Source organism: Astyanax mexicanus, chromosome 19, assembly GCF_023375975.1.
Source record: "Astyanax mexicanus isolate ESR-SI-001 chromosome 19, AstMex3_surface, whole genome shotgun sequence".
Lineage (NCBI taxonomy): Eukaryota > Metazoa > Chordata > Actinopteri > Characiformes > Acestrorhamphidae > Astyanax > Astyanax mexicanus.
Window position 1 is genome coordinate 12926277 of NC_064426.1, and position 16941 is coordinate 12943217.

The 16941-nt window shown below is 35.9% G+C and overlaps 1 protein-coding gene across 3 annotated transcripts in view; it reads left to right on the top strand.

The window, feature by feature from the left end:
- Nucleotides 1-16941, top strand: part of itga3a (integrin, alpha 3a) — a 75648-nt gene that overhangs the window by 17693 nt on the left and 41014 nt on the right. For all 3 annotated transcript variants that reach the window (XM_049468028.1, XM_049468030.1, XM_049468031.1), the window contains exons 4-15: nt 10-256; nt 950-1042; nt 1545-1764; nt 1850-2043; nt 2170-2258; nt 2361-2497; nt 2598-2675; nt 5010-5077; nt 5285-5427; nt 5535-5681; nt 15344-15441; nt 15612-15774. In XM_049468028.1, the coding sequence (XP_049323985.1) occupies nt 10-256; nt 950-1042; nt 1545-1764; nt 1850-2043; nt 2170-2258; nt 2361-2497; nt 2598-2675; nt 5010-5077; nt 5285-5427; nt 5535-5681; nt 15344-15441; nt 15612-15774 (1677 nt within the window). The remainder of the gene's footprint in view (nt 1-9; nt 257-949; nt 1043-1544; nt 1765-1849; nt 2044-2169; nt 2259-2360; nt 2498-2597; nt 2676-5009; nt 5078-5284; nt 5428-5534; nt 5682-15343; nt 15442-15611; nt 15775-16941) is intronic.

The window sequence follows — 16941 nt, forward strand, 5'->3', positions numbered from 1 at the left end:
GCTTTGCAGGCCTGTGGTCATCGTTACATCCGGAAAACCGGCGACAAAAATATTCTACCGATGATTGGGAAGTGTTTTATCCGAGGAAATGATCTGAACTATGAGCCCGATAAGGATTACCAGTGGCAGTATCGATATGAAGTTTGCGACCCTACCACAGACCTGTTGCAGGAGGGTCTGTGCAACATGGGCATCTCTGCAGTCATCACCCAGAAGGATGTCATAGCGGGAGCACCAGGCTGCTACAACTGGCAAGGTAAAGATATACATTAATCGGATTAATTGAGGCTTTGGGGGTGCAGGAGATTTTGTCCAGGTCATGAATGAGCTGACTGAGGTGTAGTACACATGAATCTATATATTTAAAAAAATGAAGGCTTTTTTCTGCATTTTTAAAAGTATCTTTCTGCACACCAGCAGCATTTAAAAATATATATATCCTGTGCACGCAGAAACGCAGTTCTGCTTAAAAACGCTGGAATGAACGTCAGCCCAATAGAAGGAGATCACACCTTCTACAACATAACATCAAAACACATGTAGGAGGAGAGACATACCAAGCATACTGCTGAATAACAGTATTTAAAAACTAAACGCAGTGCATTTTGCCACCACTGTGTTCTGTAATGTGAATGACAACAGAAACAATCAAGGCTCTATCCATGTTTCCAGCTCATTCTGGACAAGCTAAGCTAATGTAAACAAGAAACAGATTTACTGTGTGATGTCAGCATTTTGTAGAACTGAGTTTACTCCATCCACACAGCTTTACAAAATCTTCATGATGGATGGTGCTTTCAAAATGCTTAATTTTCATTTCACTTTAATAAAACATTGTTTTCATGTGGACAGCAGGCTGAAATGCAGACAAACACCTCCGGATTCGTGTGAATAGGGCCTGAGATTTCTCACATCCTGCAGATCTTATTAAACCTCTTTCTCTCACTAGGAAATTCATTTGTTATTTACCGAAATCCAAATGACAAGTACGATATTCAGAAGATCAAGTTTCCAGACTTGCAACAGGGAAACATCTATATGGGTAAGAGTGTAGATTGGATTATTTTCATGATTTGAGTTATGTTAGTTTTCTCTAAAACTACAGTAAAAAATCTGCTGTTTTTGCATCATTTTACATTTTTGCATGGATCACTGTGTTTCACTGGATTAGTGTGTTTGATTGGATTACCTGTATTTGATTGCATTGAGTGTTTGATTGGATGACTGTGTTGTATTGGATCAGTGTGTTTGTTTGGATCACTGTTAGTTTGAATCGCTGTGTTTGATTGGATCACCTGTGTTTGATTAAATCACTGTGTTTGATTGGATCAGTGTGTTTGATTGGATTGCTGTGTTTGATTGGATCGCTGTGTTTGATTGGACCACTGTGTTTGATTGGACCACTGTGTTTGATTGGACCACTGTGTTTGATTGGACCACTGTGTTTCATTGGCTCACTGTGTTTCATTGGCTCGCTGTGTTTCACCGGATTAGTGTGTTTGATTGGATCGCCTGTGTTTAAATTGATCACTGTGTTTGTGCAGGTTACTCCGTGGGGAAGGACAGTGGTGTTCTGAACGAGGCTGAGGACACAGTGGTGTCCGGTGCCCCCCGGGATGAGTCTAAGGGCTCAGTGATTCTGGCTAAAGAGATAAAGAAACCTGATGGAGTGTCTGAGCTGAGGACCCAGGTCATCCTGAGAGGACAGCAGGTCGGGTCGTATTTTGGAAACAGCATCGCCATAGTGGACATTAATAATGACGGGTACGACTGGAAATCGTGTAAATAAAACACAGGAACAGGAATGTGAGTCACAGATCTTTAAGTCAGTGCGGTGGTTTTATTACAGATGGAAGGAGCTGATAGTTGGTGCTCCATTCTACTTTGATCGGAGGAAAGAAGAGGGAGGAGCCGTTTACCTCTTCATGAATGAGAATGGCTCATTTCAGGACAAAACTGATCTATTCTTCACCGGACCCAAGCAGTCGGGGTTCGGCATGGCTGTGGCCGCTATTGGAGACGTTAATCAGGACGGGTTCCAGGGTAAAACACCAGCAATGATCTACTAGTTCAGTTTTCTGGAATGCTGTGTGGTTGTAGATTTAAGTTTCTGCTCTCCTGCCACCTGCTGGTGAGCGTTTCTTATCACAACTAAAATATTTTTTGCAGATTTTGCAGTTGGTGCTCCATATCACAGTTCTGGCAGGGTGTACATCTGGATGGGAAGCAAAGATGGACTATCAAAGAAGCCAAGTCAGGCAAGAGCAGATAGAACACACACCTTTTCATGCATGTTGACAGTCCAGCTAAACTACCAATGAGTGAGTACCTGGGTTAAAGTGTATATTGTTGTGTTGTAGGTGATTGAGGGAAAGGACATTACTAATGGTGGTTTCCAGACGTTTGGCTACTCCATCAGTGGGGGGTTAGATGTTGATGATAACAAATATCCGGATATGGTTGTGGGATCTTTGGATGATCGAGTGGTGCTGCTAAGGTGATCAGGCTCAATATTTTTACTCTGTTTTAATTCTGACTTGAATAACGTGATTTTCTGTAGAACAAATTGTGTATGTGTGTGTATGTGTGCTCTCCAGATCTCGTCCTGTGATCCATCTAAAAAAATCCTTCACTGTGACTCCGCTTATCATTAACCCACAGAGCTGTGACTCCTGGTGAGCTCAAATATCACTTTAATTTACTATATCATTATCACTATTACTATTTCAGTGTTCATTTTGACAAAAAAAATTGATTTAGTTTTAGTTATAGTCTTGTGATGAAAATAGCATTTAGTTTTAGTCATAATTTAGTAATCTCAAATGTTTTTAGTTCGAGTCTAGTTTTAGTTCACTAATTATCATAAGAATATTCTTGACTAAAACAACAGTCAATTTAGTCGATTAAAATATAAAGGGTGTAAATTGAAATGCTTGTTCATCAGTTCCCTTGAATTATTACACTTACAACTATACACTAATACAAAATAAAACATTTACTAACCAGTTGTGTAATATTATTAATGTTTGAATGTGAAATATTTTTATATTTTATGTATTATTTAACTTATATCATATTGTAGGTATGTAAATTTTTTATTAAAAAATTTTGTTCTAGAAATCAGGTCATAATTAAATGTATGGAATGTAAAACCTTTAATTAAAGTATTTGAATGGTTAAATAGTTTGAACAGACCTGTAGACGCGAAAACACTAACAAACACTAACCCAGCATTCCTAGCTACATCCTATAAATGAAGTCAAACACACACATTTACACACTGTCCTGTAGAGATGCTCTCAGGATGTACTGAGAGACTTTATGAGTTTAAGTGAGAAACTTATGAGAAAGTGCTGTAAGAAAATTTACACTGACTTTTGGGTTCATAGATTCGTTTATTTTATTGTTAATGAGAGAGTTCTGTATCAGTTACATTAACTTTACAGAACAGCAGTGGTGTGTTTTAGTGCACAGCCGAGTTAAACACACCGTCATCGGCTCATTAAATAACATTAGTATTAAAACGCTGGTCTCTGCAGGGAGAGATCTGTGTGTCACCCCACGCGGTTTACACGTTGTCTTGTTTTTTGCGACATCAAAGGAGCAATATATGTGGCCTCTCCTGTTTGTCTCTACTGACTCTGTCGAGTTAACTTTGAGTCGAGCCCCGTAAGTAATGAGAGTCCTTCCGGGTTTTGTATCTGGCCGCGGCCCCGCTGCTGCAAGAGAGACCGGTATTGATTGGATGAGATCTGGAGACAAGCTTGGCCAGTCCATCAGCTTTACCCTTAGTCTCTTCAATAAAGCTGCCCTGCATCTCTGCAGGAGGAAGGGGATCAGGACATATTGGAGTTCATGTGTCCCTCAGTGAAATGTAACTCCCCAACACCTGCTGCACTCATGCAGCCCCAGACCATGGTATTCCCACCATCATGCTTGACTGTAGGCATAACACACTTATCTTTGTACTCCTCAACTGATTGCTGCAACACTTCTGCAATTTTCAGGGACCAGTATGAAAGTGTGTGAGAGCTGTACAACAATATTGAACACACCTGCTCCCCATGCACACCTGAGACCTAGAAACACTAACGAGTCACATAACATTTTGGAGGGAACATGGCAAACAGTACTCAGTTTGGACATGTAGGGATGTAGTCTCTTAGGGGTGTATATTGAGTTATTTTGAGGGAAGAATAAATTTACATTGTTATATAAGCTGCACACAGACTATTTTGTCAGTGTTATCCCATGAAAATATATACCTAAATATCTGCAGAAATGTGAGGGGTGCACTCACTTTTGTGATACACTGTAAATACTCATCGCTGTGCACTTATCACGCACATCACTATATACTATCAGAAGGTGGATAGATTGCTTTTAATTTATGCTGAATATGGAGTAAAACCATCTCTTTCTCTCTCTTTCTCACACACACAGACACAAACAAACACACATTAACACACACACATAGCTGCTGGCATGTGTTCTTTTTCCACGTTTCCTCAAGCTTCTCATGCTTGATGCTAAAGCTTCCCATTGAACCTATACTCAGCACATTAAACAATTTAATTTAAATCCATCAAAACTAGTTTGAGATATAGTAATAAAGTAGAAAAGGCTCTAGTCTGTTTGCCAGGAATAAAACACGACAAAATGATCTCCCTCACAAAATACAGCGACATTTTAGTCATAAATAATCAAAGAATATTATTGTGACTAATGTAATTAAGCCATTGACACCACTACTATAAATATAATTCCATTTTGTCATCTTGCATTCATTATAATATTTGCATTTAAAAATACACTACTAAAAGCTTAAATCTTAAGAAGAAGAAAATGTGTGATTATTATGATTTTATTGACACTGCTACTATTTATCATTATATGTTCTTTATACCCCTATTAATGTACACTCATCACTATACACTCATCACTAAACATTTTATATACAGTTTAATTTATAGCTTATTAATATAATTGTGTATGTGTGTGTGTTGCAGCATTGAGGTGAAGGTGTGTTTTTCCTACACAGTCAGCACAGGAGATTCAAACTACAAAAAGAACATCAGTAAGTACCGTTCGCTTGTGCAGGGAATGTAGTCAAAGCCGCATCAGTTAGCACATAGTAGTGGAGTTAATTAGTCACATTAGCCCCGTAACTCCAGCTTAACGATGTCTGTGATTGGAGTAATGATGGAAGGTTAAACTGTTTACTAAAAGATGGCTTTATAAGGGGTCAGTGGTAGGTGTGAGTGTTTGGTGTTTACTGTTTTAGCTGTGAAGTTTACTGTGGAGGCTGATCTGCTCCAGCGCTCCACACGGAGCCGAGTCCAGTTCCTTAGCAACAACATGGATACCTACACCGGATACCTGTCTATGCCTTCGTCCCAATGTCAGAACCTCCAGCTCGCTCTGATGGTGAGAGGCCCATTAACACACATACTATTACACTTAAAATGTCTTAACCTTGAGGTCTACACCTCTCCTAGAAAGCTGTCTAATCCTTTTATCTTTCTGTCCTGCAGACCCCAATCCGTAACAAGGTGGCGCCATTGTCTTTTTCTCTAAACGTTTCTCTGTACGAACCTCCTCCCGTCTCTCAACAGCAGCTGCAGAATCTGGATGCTTACCCTGTAATAAGCCAGGGGGAAGCACTCACAGACAGAACAGAGGTGAAGACTACTGATATTAATGACCATGATATACACTACTGATCACAACACACACTAACAGTCACAACCCAGTACTGACCACAACTCACACTACTGACCGTGATATACACTACTGATCACATCACACACTAACAGTCACAACCCAGTACTGACCACAACTCACACTACTGACCGTGATATACACTACTGATCACATCACACACTAACAGTCACAACCCAGTACTGACCACAACTCATACTACTGACCATGATATACACTACTGACCACAACACACTAACAGTCGTAATAATGTCGATTATTGCAGATGGTAATTTTAATTTGTTTTCAGTCTTTTTGATTTTGGAGCTCAGCCGTGATGTTAACTGGTGAAATTCGAGGAAATGATTGCTTCCAATGCCAAAATTCTGGGTGAGATATGGGAGAGACACTATGGTGTTGTTGTGGAATATATGTTTAAGATGGGTGATGGCTTTATCGCTCCAGGTAGTGAAGTGGAATGTTTCTTTAATCATAAGATCAGGGTTATTCCATATGGGTGAGTTGGTGCTTAGTGAGAGAGTGGAGTTTGTGATTTTGTGAAATTTCCACCAAGCTGTCAAAGTTGTTGCTATTGTTAAAATTTTGAAGCAGGCATGCTTTTTAAGTGTATAAGTGGTAAATGGTAAGTCTGCTATGTTGATATTTTTGCTATCCATGTACTGTCAGTCTGGGAAGGGCTTATCCATTTTAATATATATTGTAATTGCGTTGCGAGGAAATAGTTGTAGAAATTTGGAGCTTCTAAGCCTCCCTGGGTTTTGGAATTTTGGAGTGTGGTAAGTTTAATTCTAGGTGGTTTATTTTTCCAATAGAATTTAGAAATAGCTGTGTCTAAGGATGTTAGCCATTTAATGGGAGGTTCGACAGGAAGCATAGAAAATAGATAATTGACTTTGGGTAATATCGTCATTTTGACTACTGCTATTCTGCCTATGGGAAATGGGAAATGGGAAGGTTTGTCCAGCGTTGGAGATCGTCACATACTGTTTTGAGAAGGGGGTGGGGGGTAATTAAGGTTGGGTAACTCTGACAGCTGGGGGGACACTTTTATGCCCAGATATGTGATAAAGTCGGTGTTCGGTGGGATAGGGTGTGTCTGAATTGGGGTGTTATATACATTTGTATTTAATGGTAGGATAGTGGATTTAGACCAATTAATGGAGTAATCTGAGATTTTGGAATATTGATCAATGGTTTTAATTATTTCTTTTATTGAGGTTGACGGGTTTTGCAGGAAAAGTAGAATGTCCTCTGCATATAAGCTGATTTTATGTTGAGTATGTGATGTCTGAATTCCTTTTATAATCACATTTTGTCGTATTGCTGCAGCTAATGGTTCAATGAATATGGCAAATAAATGGGGAGAGAGGGGGCATCCTTGTCTAGTGCCCCTGTGGAGAGTGAAACCTTGTGAGATTATACCATTGGTGGTTATATTGGCCATAGGTGATAAGGTGTAATAGATAAGGTGTATAAGATCTTAATCCATTGTATAAATGATTCCCCGAAACCCAATCTTTGTAATGTGGTAAATATTAATTTCCAGTTTACTTTATCAAAAGCCTTTTCCGCATCTAGGGTTATAATTGCTGTTTGTGACTTTTGTTCAGTAGCATATTGTATTATGTTAATTAGTCTACGCATATTGGTGGAGGAGTGTCTGCCTTTAATAAAACCTGTTTGATCGGGGTGGATTAGATATGGAATAACTGTTTCTAGTCTATTTGCTAATGCTTTGCTTATAATTTAAATGTCTGTGTTGATAAGGGATAGAGGTCTGTAACTAGATGGAATGGTGGGGTCTTTGTTAGGTTTGAGGTGAAGGGAAATTGAAGCCGTATTCATACCAGTGGGCAGTTTCATTTTATGTTTGGTCTCTTTTAACACTCTTCCAAAGAGTGGAGATAGTATTGGCCAAAAATGTTTGTAGAATTCAGCTGGGAAACCGTCCGGGCCTGGAGCTTTATTGTTAGGTATTTGGTTTAGTGCTTTATGGGTTTCTTCTAATGAGATTGGTTCATCTAGAGTATATTTTTGTTCTTCTGTTAGTTTGGGTAGTTTTATATTTTCCAAAAAGGTGTTGATATCTTCTAATTTTGGGTCATGGTCTGATGAATATAGATTGAATATAGATGAAGTAATTTCGGAATGTGCTGTTGATTTAATCAGGATTCTGAGTGATCAATCCTGTTGGGTCTTTGATTGCTGGAATGGTAGTTTTTTCTTTGTTTCTTTTGATAAGATTTGCTAAGAATTTGTTTGATTTATTACTGTACTCAAAGTTTTCATGTCTTAGTCTTTGTAGTAGAAATTTGGTTCTTTCATTTGTCAGTTCGTTAAGCTGGAGTTTATGCTTTCTTAATTCTTTATATGCTTCTTCTGTGGGGTTGATTATTATAGTATTTTCTATGTCTTTGATTATTTGCTCTAAATTTAATTATTTTTCTGTATTCTTTTTTTTTTCTTATATGTAGAATAGGATATTATTTTACCTCTAAAAACTGCCTTAGCAGTTTCCCATAGGGTTGTTGATTGGATTTCTGGGGAATCATTTATATCAAGGAAGGATGCCCACTCCCTTTCAATGTAAGTGGAAAATTCTGGGTCGTTTAGTAGGGATGTATTGAAGCGCCACCTAAAAGTCGGTTTATGTTGTTCTTCTTTCAGTATGATTGAGACGGGGGCATGGTCACTTATTGTAATTGGGTGGATCTGTGTATGAGTGATGTTCTGATTAATTGAATTACTAATTAGAAAGAAGTCTATGCGGGAAAAAGAATGATGAACCGGTGATTGGAATGTAAATTCTTTTGTGTTTGGGTGGGATAATCGCCAAGACCAAATTCACTCATGAGCTGTTTTATTGTTTCTGTTGATTTCCAATTGCGTATGTTTTTTGAGTTTGTTATTCTGTCTAAATCTGGATCCATGACTGTGTTGAAATCACCACCAATTATAATTGGGGAATCTGAGAGGTTGGAAAGTTGATCTGATAAGTTTTGGAAGAATGTGGGATTATCAATATTTGGGCCATATATACTTGCAATAGTTAATGTATTATTGGAAATAGAAATATTTATAATAATAAATCGTCCTTCAGGGTCTGCAATAGTGGTGTTGTGGGTGAATGAGATGTTTTTGCTTATAAGTATTGCTACGCCTCTTTGTTTGGAATTATAATTAGCTGTAAATATGTGGTTAAAACAGGGTGACTTCAGTTTGTGTTGGTCAGAATCTGTTAGGTGAGTTTCTTGTAAAAGGCATATATCTGCCTTTAGGTTTTCGAGGTGATTTTGTATCTTATGTTTTTTTTCCTGAGATCCAATACCACGTATATTCCATGTAACAAATTTCAGTTGCGGCATGTTTGGTTATACGATGTTAAATGGTGTGTGTTTAAGTAAAACTGTCTGTCTGTGTGTGTGTGTGTGTGTGTGTGTGTGTGTGTGAAAATTAAAGGGAAAGAGAAAAACATAAAGAAAGGCAGAGGGGTTGAGAAAAGGAAATAATGGAAGATCAAAGAAAGAAGAGGAAAAGAATGGCTGGGATGTTTAGCAAGCGTATTTGAGACAAAGTGCAGAACCTTTTTTTTTAAGCAATTATATGGTGGCCTATTTAATGTGAGTAATACAGAGGTGGATTTTGTGAAGGTGGGTGTGTGTATGTGGGAGAGAGATAGATAGATAGATATTGTTTGAAGTTATATACGATAGATAGATAGATAGATAGATAGATATTGTATGAAGTTATATATGATAGATAGATAGATAGAGATAGATAGATAGATAGATAAATAGATAGATATTGTTTGAAGTTATATACGATAGATAGATAGATAGATAGATAGATAGATAGATAGATAGATAGATAGATATTGTATGAAGTTATATACGATAGATAGATAGATAGATAGATAGATAGATAGATAGATAGATAGATAGATAGATAGATAGATAGATAGATATTGTTTGAAGTTATATACGATAGATAGATAGATAGATAGATAGATAGATAGATAGATAGATAGATAGATATTGTATGAAGTTATATACGATAGATAGATAGATAGATAGATAGATAGATAGATAGATAGATAGATAGATATTGTATGAAGTTATATACGATAGATAGATAGATAGATAGATAGATAGATAGATAGATAGATAGATAGATAGATAGATAGATAGATAGATATTGTATGAAGTTATATACGATAGATAGATAGATAGATAGATAGATAGATAGATAGATAGATAGATAGATAGATAGATAGATAGATAGATATTGTATGAAGTTATATACGATAGATAGATAGATAGATAGATAGATAGATAGATAGATAGATAGATAGATAGATAGATAGATAGATATATAGATATTGTATGAAGTTATATACGATAGATAGATAGATAGAGATAGATAGATAGATAAATAGATAGATATTGTTTGAAGTTATATACGGTAGATAGATAGATAGATAGATAGATAGATAGATAGATAGATATTGTATGAAGTTATGTACGTCAGATAGATAGATAGATAGATAGATAGATAGATAGATAGAAAGGTATATGGTGGCCTATTTAATGTGAGTAATACAGAGGTGGATTTTGTGAAGGTGGGTGTGTGTATGTGGGAGAGAGAGGGAATCCATAAGATAGATAGATTGAAAGATATTGTTTGAAATTATATACGATAGATAGATATTAAATGAAGTTATGTACATCAGATAGATAGATAGATAAATAGATAGATATTGTTTGAATTTATATATGATAGATAGATAGATAGATAGATAGATAGATAGATAGATAGATAGATAGATAGATAGATAGATAGATAGATATTGTATGAAGTTATGTACGTCAGATAGATAGATAGATAGATAGATAGATAGATAGAAAGATATTGTATGAAGTTATATTAGATAGATAGATAGATAGATAGATAGATAGATAGATAGATAGATATTGTATGAAGTTATATATGATAGATAGATAGATAGATAGATAGATAGATAGATAGATAGATAGATAGATAGATAGATAGAGATAGATAGATAGATATTGTATGAAGTTATGTACGTCAGATAGATAGATAGATAGATAGATAGATAGATAGATAGAAAGATATTGTATGAAGTTATATTAGATAGATAGATAGATAGATAGATATTGTTTGAAGTTATATACGATAGATAGATAGATAGATAGATAGATAGATAGATATTGTATGAAGTTATATATGATAGATAGATAGATAGATAGATAGATAGATAGATAGAGATAGATAGATAGATATTGTATGAAGTTATGTACGTCAGATAGATAGATAGATAGATAGATAGATAGATAGATAGATAGATAGATAGATAGATAGATAGATAGAAAGATATTGTATGAAGTTATATTAGATAGATAGATAGATAGATAGATATTGTTTGAAGTTATATACGATAGATAGATAGATAGATAGATAGATAGATAGATAGATAGATATTGTTTGAAGTTATGTACGTCAGATAGATAGATAGATAGATAGATAGATAGATATTGTATGAAGTTATATATGATAGATAGATAGATAGATAGAGATAGATAGATAGATAGATAGATAGAAAGATATTGTATGAAGTTATATTAGATAGATAGATAGATAGATAGATAGATATTGTTTGAAGTTATATACGATAGATAGATAGATAGATAGATAGATAGATAGATAGATAGATAGATAGATATTGTATGAAGTTATATACGATAGATAGATAGATAGATAGATAGATAGATAGATAGATAGATAGATAGATAGATAGATAGATAGATAGATAGATATTGTATGAAGTTATATACGATAGATAGATAGATAGAGATAGATAGATAGATAGATAGATAGATAGATAGATAGATAGATAGATAGATAGATAGATATTGTATGAAGTTATATACGATAGATAGATAGATAGATAGATAGATAGATAGATAGATAGATAGATAGATAGATATTGTATGAAGTTATATACGATAGATAGATAGATAGATAGATAGATAGATAGATAGATAGATAGATAGATATTGTATGAAGTTATATACGATAGATAGATAGATAGAGATAGATAGATAGATAGATAGATAGATAGATAGATAGATAGATAGATAGATAGATATTGTATGAAGTTATATACGATAGATAGATAGATAGATAGATAGATAGATAGATAGATAGATAGATAGATAGATATTGTATGAAGTTATATACGATAGATAGATAGATAGAGATAGATAGATAGATAGATAGATAGATAGATAGATAGATAGATAGATAGATAGATAGATAGATATTGTATGAAGTTATATACGATAGATAGAGATAGATAGATAGATAGATAGATAGATAGAGATAGATAGATAGATATTGTATGAAGTTATGTACGTCAGATAGATAGATAGATAGATAGATAGAAAGATATTGTATGAAGTTATATTAGATAGATAGATAGATAGATAGATAGATAGATAGATAGATAGATAGATAGATAGATAGATAGATAGATAGATAGATATTGTTTGAAGTTATATACGATAGATAGATAGATAGATAGATAGATAGATAGATAGATAGATAGATAGATAGATAGATAGATGGATAGATAGATAGATATTGTATGAAGTTATATACGATAGATAGATAGATAGATAGATAGATAGATAGATAGATAGATAGATAGATAGATAGATATTGTATGAAGTTATATACGATAGATAGATAGAGATAGATAGATAGATAAATAGATAGATATTGTTTGAAGTTATATACGATAGATAGATAGATAGATAGATAGATAGATAGATAGATAGATAGATAGATAGATAGATATTGTATGAAGTTATGTACATCAGATAGATAGATAGATAAATAGATAGATATTGTTTGAAGTTATATACGATAGATAGATAGATAGATAGATAGATAGATAGATAGATAGATAGATAGATAGATAGATAGATAGATAGATAGATAGATAGATATTGTATGAAGTTATGTACGTCAGATAGATAGATAGATAGATAGAAATATATTGTATGAAGTTATATTAGATAGATAGATAGATAGATAGATAGATAGATAGATAGATAGATAGATAGATAGATATTGTTTGAAGTTATATGCGATAGATAGATAGATAGATAGATAGATAGATAGATAGATAGATATTGTATGAAGTTATGTACATCAGATAGATAGATAGATAGATAGATAAATAGATAGATATTGTTTGAAGTTATATATGATAGATAGATAGATAGATAGATAGATAGATAGATAGATAGATAGATAGATAGATAGATAGATAGATATTGTATGAAGTTATGTACGTCAGATAGATAGATAGATAGATAGATAGATAGATAGATAGATAGATAGAAAGATAGATAGATATTGTATGAAGTTATGTACGTCAGATAGATAGATAGATAGATAGATAGATAGAAAGGTATTGTATGAAGTTATATTAGATAGATAGATATTGTTTGAAGTTATATGCGAGAGATAGATAGATAGATAGATAGATAGATAGATAGATAGATAGATAGATAGATAGATAGATAGATAGATAGATAGATAGATAGATATTGTATGAAGTTATGTACGTCAGATAGATAGATAGATAGATAGATAGATAGATAGAAAGGTATTGTATGAAGTTATATTAGATAGATAGATAGATAGATATTGTTTGAAGTTATGTACATCAGATAGATAGATAGATAGATAGATAGATAGATAGATAGATAGATAGATAGATAGATAGATAGATAGATAGATATTGTATGAAGTTATGTACGTCAGATAGATAGATAGATAGATAGATAGATATTAAATGAAGTTATGTACATCAGATAGGTAGATAGATAGATAGATAGATAGATAGATAGATAGATAGATAGATATTGTTTGAAGTTATGTACGATAGATAGATATACCCTACTGACCACAACACACACTAACAGTCACAACCCAGTACTGACTACAACTCACACTACTGACCGTGATATACACTACTGACCACAACACACACTAACCGTCACAACCCAGTACTGACTACAACTCACACTACTGACCGTGATATACACTACTGACCACAACACACACTAACCGTCACAACCCAGTACTGACTACAACTCACACTACTGACCGTGATATACACTACTGACCACAACACACACTAACACTCACAACCCAGTACTGACTACAACTCACACTACTGCCCATAATTTACACTACTGACCAAATTAAACACTACTGAACACAATTCAGTACTGACTACAAGTCACACTACTGACCATGCTATACACTACTGACCACAATAAACACTACTGAACAAAACCCAGTACTGACTACAACTCACCCTACTGACCATGTTATACACTACTGACCACAACACATACTTACAGTCACAACCCAGTACTGACTACAACTCACACTACTGGCAGTGATACACACTACTGATCACAACACACGCTAAAAGTCGCAACCCACTACTGAGTACAGCTCACACTACTGACCGTGATATACACTACTGACCACAACACACACTAACACTCACAACCCAGTACTGACTACAACTCACACTACTGACCGTGATATACACTACTGACCACAACACACACTAACCGTCACAACCCAGTACTGACTACAACTCACACTACTGACCGTGATATACACTACTGACCACAACACACACTAACACTCACAACCCAGTACTGACTACAACTCACACTACTGACCGTGATATACACTACTGACCACATCACACACTAACACTCACAACCCAGTACTGACTACAACTCCCACTACTGATCATGCTATACACTACTGACCACAATAATACTACTGAACACAACCCAGTACTAACCACAACTCACACTACTGTCCCTGATTTACTCTGCTGACCAGAACACACACTAACAGTCGCAACCAAGTACTGACTACAACTCCCACTACTGCCCATGATTTACACTACTGACCAAATTAACCACTACTGAACACAATTCAGTACTGACTACAACTTAAACTACTGACCATGATTCACACTACTGACCAGAACACACACTAACAGTCGCAACCAAGTACTGACTACAACTCACACTACTGACCATGATATACACTACTGATCACAACACACAATAACATTCGCAACCCAGTACTGACTACAACTCACACTACTGAACGTCATATACACTACTGTTCACAACACACACCAACAGTCGCAACCCAGTACTGAGGTCAACTAACCCTACTGACCGTTATATACACTACTGACCACAACACACACTAACACTAACAACCCAGTACTGACTACAACTCACACTACTTGCAGTGATATACACTACTGATCACAACACACACTAACAGTCGCAACCCAGTACTGACCACAACTCACACTACTGACCATGATATACACTACTCAAAACAATCCAGTACTGACTACAACTCACACTTCTGACCATGCTATACACTAATGATCACAATAAACACTACTGAACACAACCCAATACTCACTGCAGACCACAGCAGGCACTACTGACCACAAGATTTACTGTCCTTTTCTGCTGTTTAGATTCACTTTGAGAAACTCTGTGGTTTGGACAACAAGTGTGAGAGCAATCTGCAGATGAGTGCCATGTTCGCCAACCCTCAGCAGGAGCCCTTACCAGTGTAAGCTGTACACAAACATAAGTAACACAACATACACTGTTGTCTGTTGTGTTACTTATCAGATCATATAATAAACAGAAATATCAACTGCTGGTCCACTGAACTGCTGCAGTAAATCATGTTAACAGTTCTTTGTGTGTGTGTGTGTGTGTGTGTGTGTGTATGTTTAGTCAGGGCAGTCACCAGGTGCTGCTGTATGACTCAAATGTTAAAAAGGTGCATCTCCAGGTGAACGTCTCAAACTTTCTATCTGATGGAAGGTTAGCTGAGGACGCTTACAACACTGTGTTGAACATCACCATCCCACCCTTCCTGCAGTACTCTGCAGTCCGGGTAAGAAACTGACATGGTCAGCGGGGGAATGAATGGTGTTTAGTAGAAAACAGGGTAGAGCAGTTTGGATGTGTACAGCAGTTTAGCTCCATCTATTCAGCCTACATCAGTTTAGCTCCATCCATTCAGTCTACAGCAGTTTAGCTCCATCCATTCAGTCTACAGCAGTTTAGCTCCATCCATTCAGTCTACAGCAGTTTAGCTCCATCTATTCAGCCTACATCAGTTTAGCTCCATCTATTCAGCCTACATCAGTTTAGCTCCATCCATTCAGTCTACAGCAGTTTAGCTCCATCTATTCAGCCTACATCATTTTAGCTCCATCTATTCAGCCTACATCATTTTAGCTCCATCTATTCAGCCTACAGCAGTTTAGCTCCATCTATTCAACCTACAGCAGTTTAGCTCCATCTATTCAGCCTACATCAGTTTAGCTCCATCTATTCAGCCTACAGTAGTTCAGCACCATCTATTCAGCCTACAGTAGTTCAGCACCATCTATTCAGCCTACAACAGTTTAGCTCCATCTAATCAGCCTACAACAGTTTAGCTCCATCTATTCAGCCTACAGTAGTTCAGCACCATCTATTCAGCCTACAGCAGTTTAGCTCCATCTATTCAGCCTACATCAGTTTAGCTCCATCTATTCAGCCTACATCAGTTTAGCTCCATCCATTCAGTCTACAGCAGTTTAGCTCCATCTATTCAGCCTACATCAGTTTAGCTCCATCTATTCAGCCTACAGCAGTTTAGCTCCATCTATTCAGCCTACAGCAGTTTAGCTCCATCTATTCAGCCTACATCAGTTTAGCTCCATCTATTCAGCCTACATCAGTTTAGCTCCATCCATTCAGTCTACAGCAGTTTAGCTCCATCTATTCAGCCTACATCAGTTTAGCTCCATCCATTCAGCCTACATCAGTTTAGCTCCATCTATTCAGCCTACATCAGTTTAGCTCCATCCATTCAGCCTACATCAGTTTAGCTCCATCTATTCAGCCTACAGCAGTTTAGCTCCATCTATTCAGCCTACAGCAGTTTAGCTCCATCTATTCAGCCTACATCAGTTTAGCTCCATCTATTCAGCCTACATCAGTTTAGCTCCATCTATTCAGCCTACATCAGTTTAGCTCCATCCATTCAGTCTACAGCAGTTTAGCTCCATCT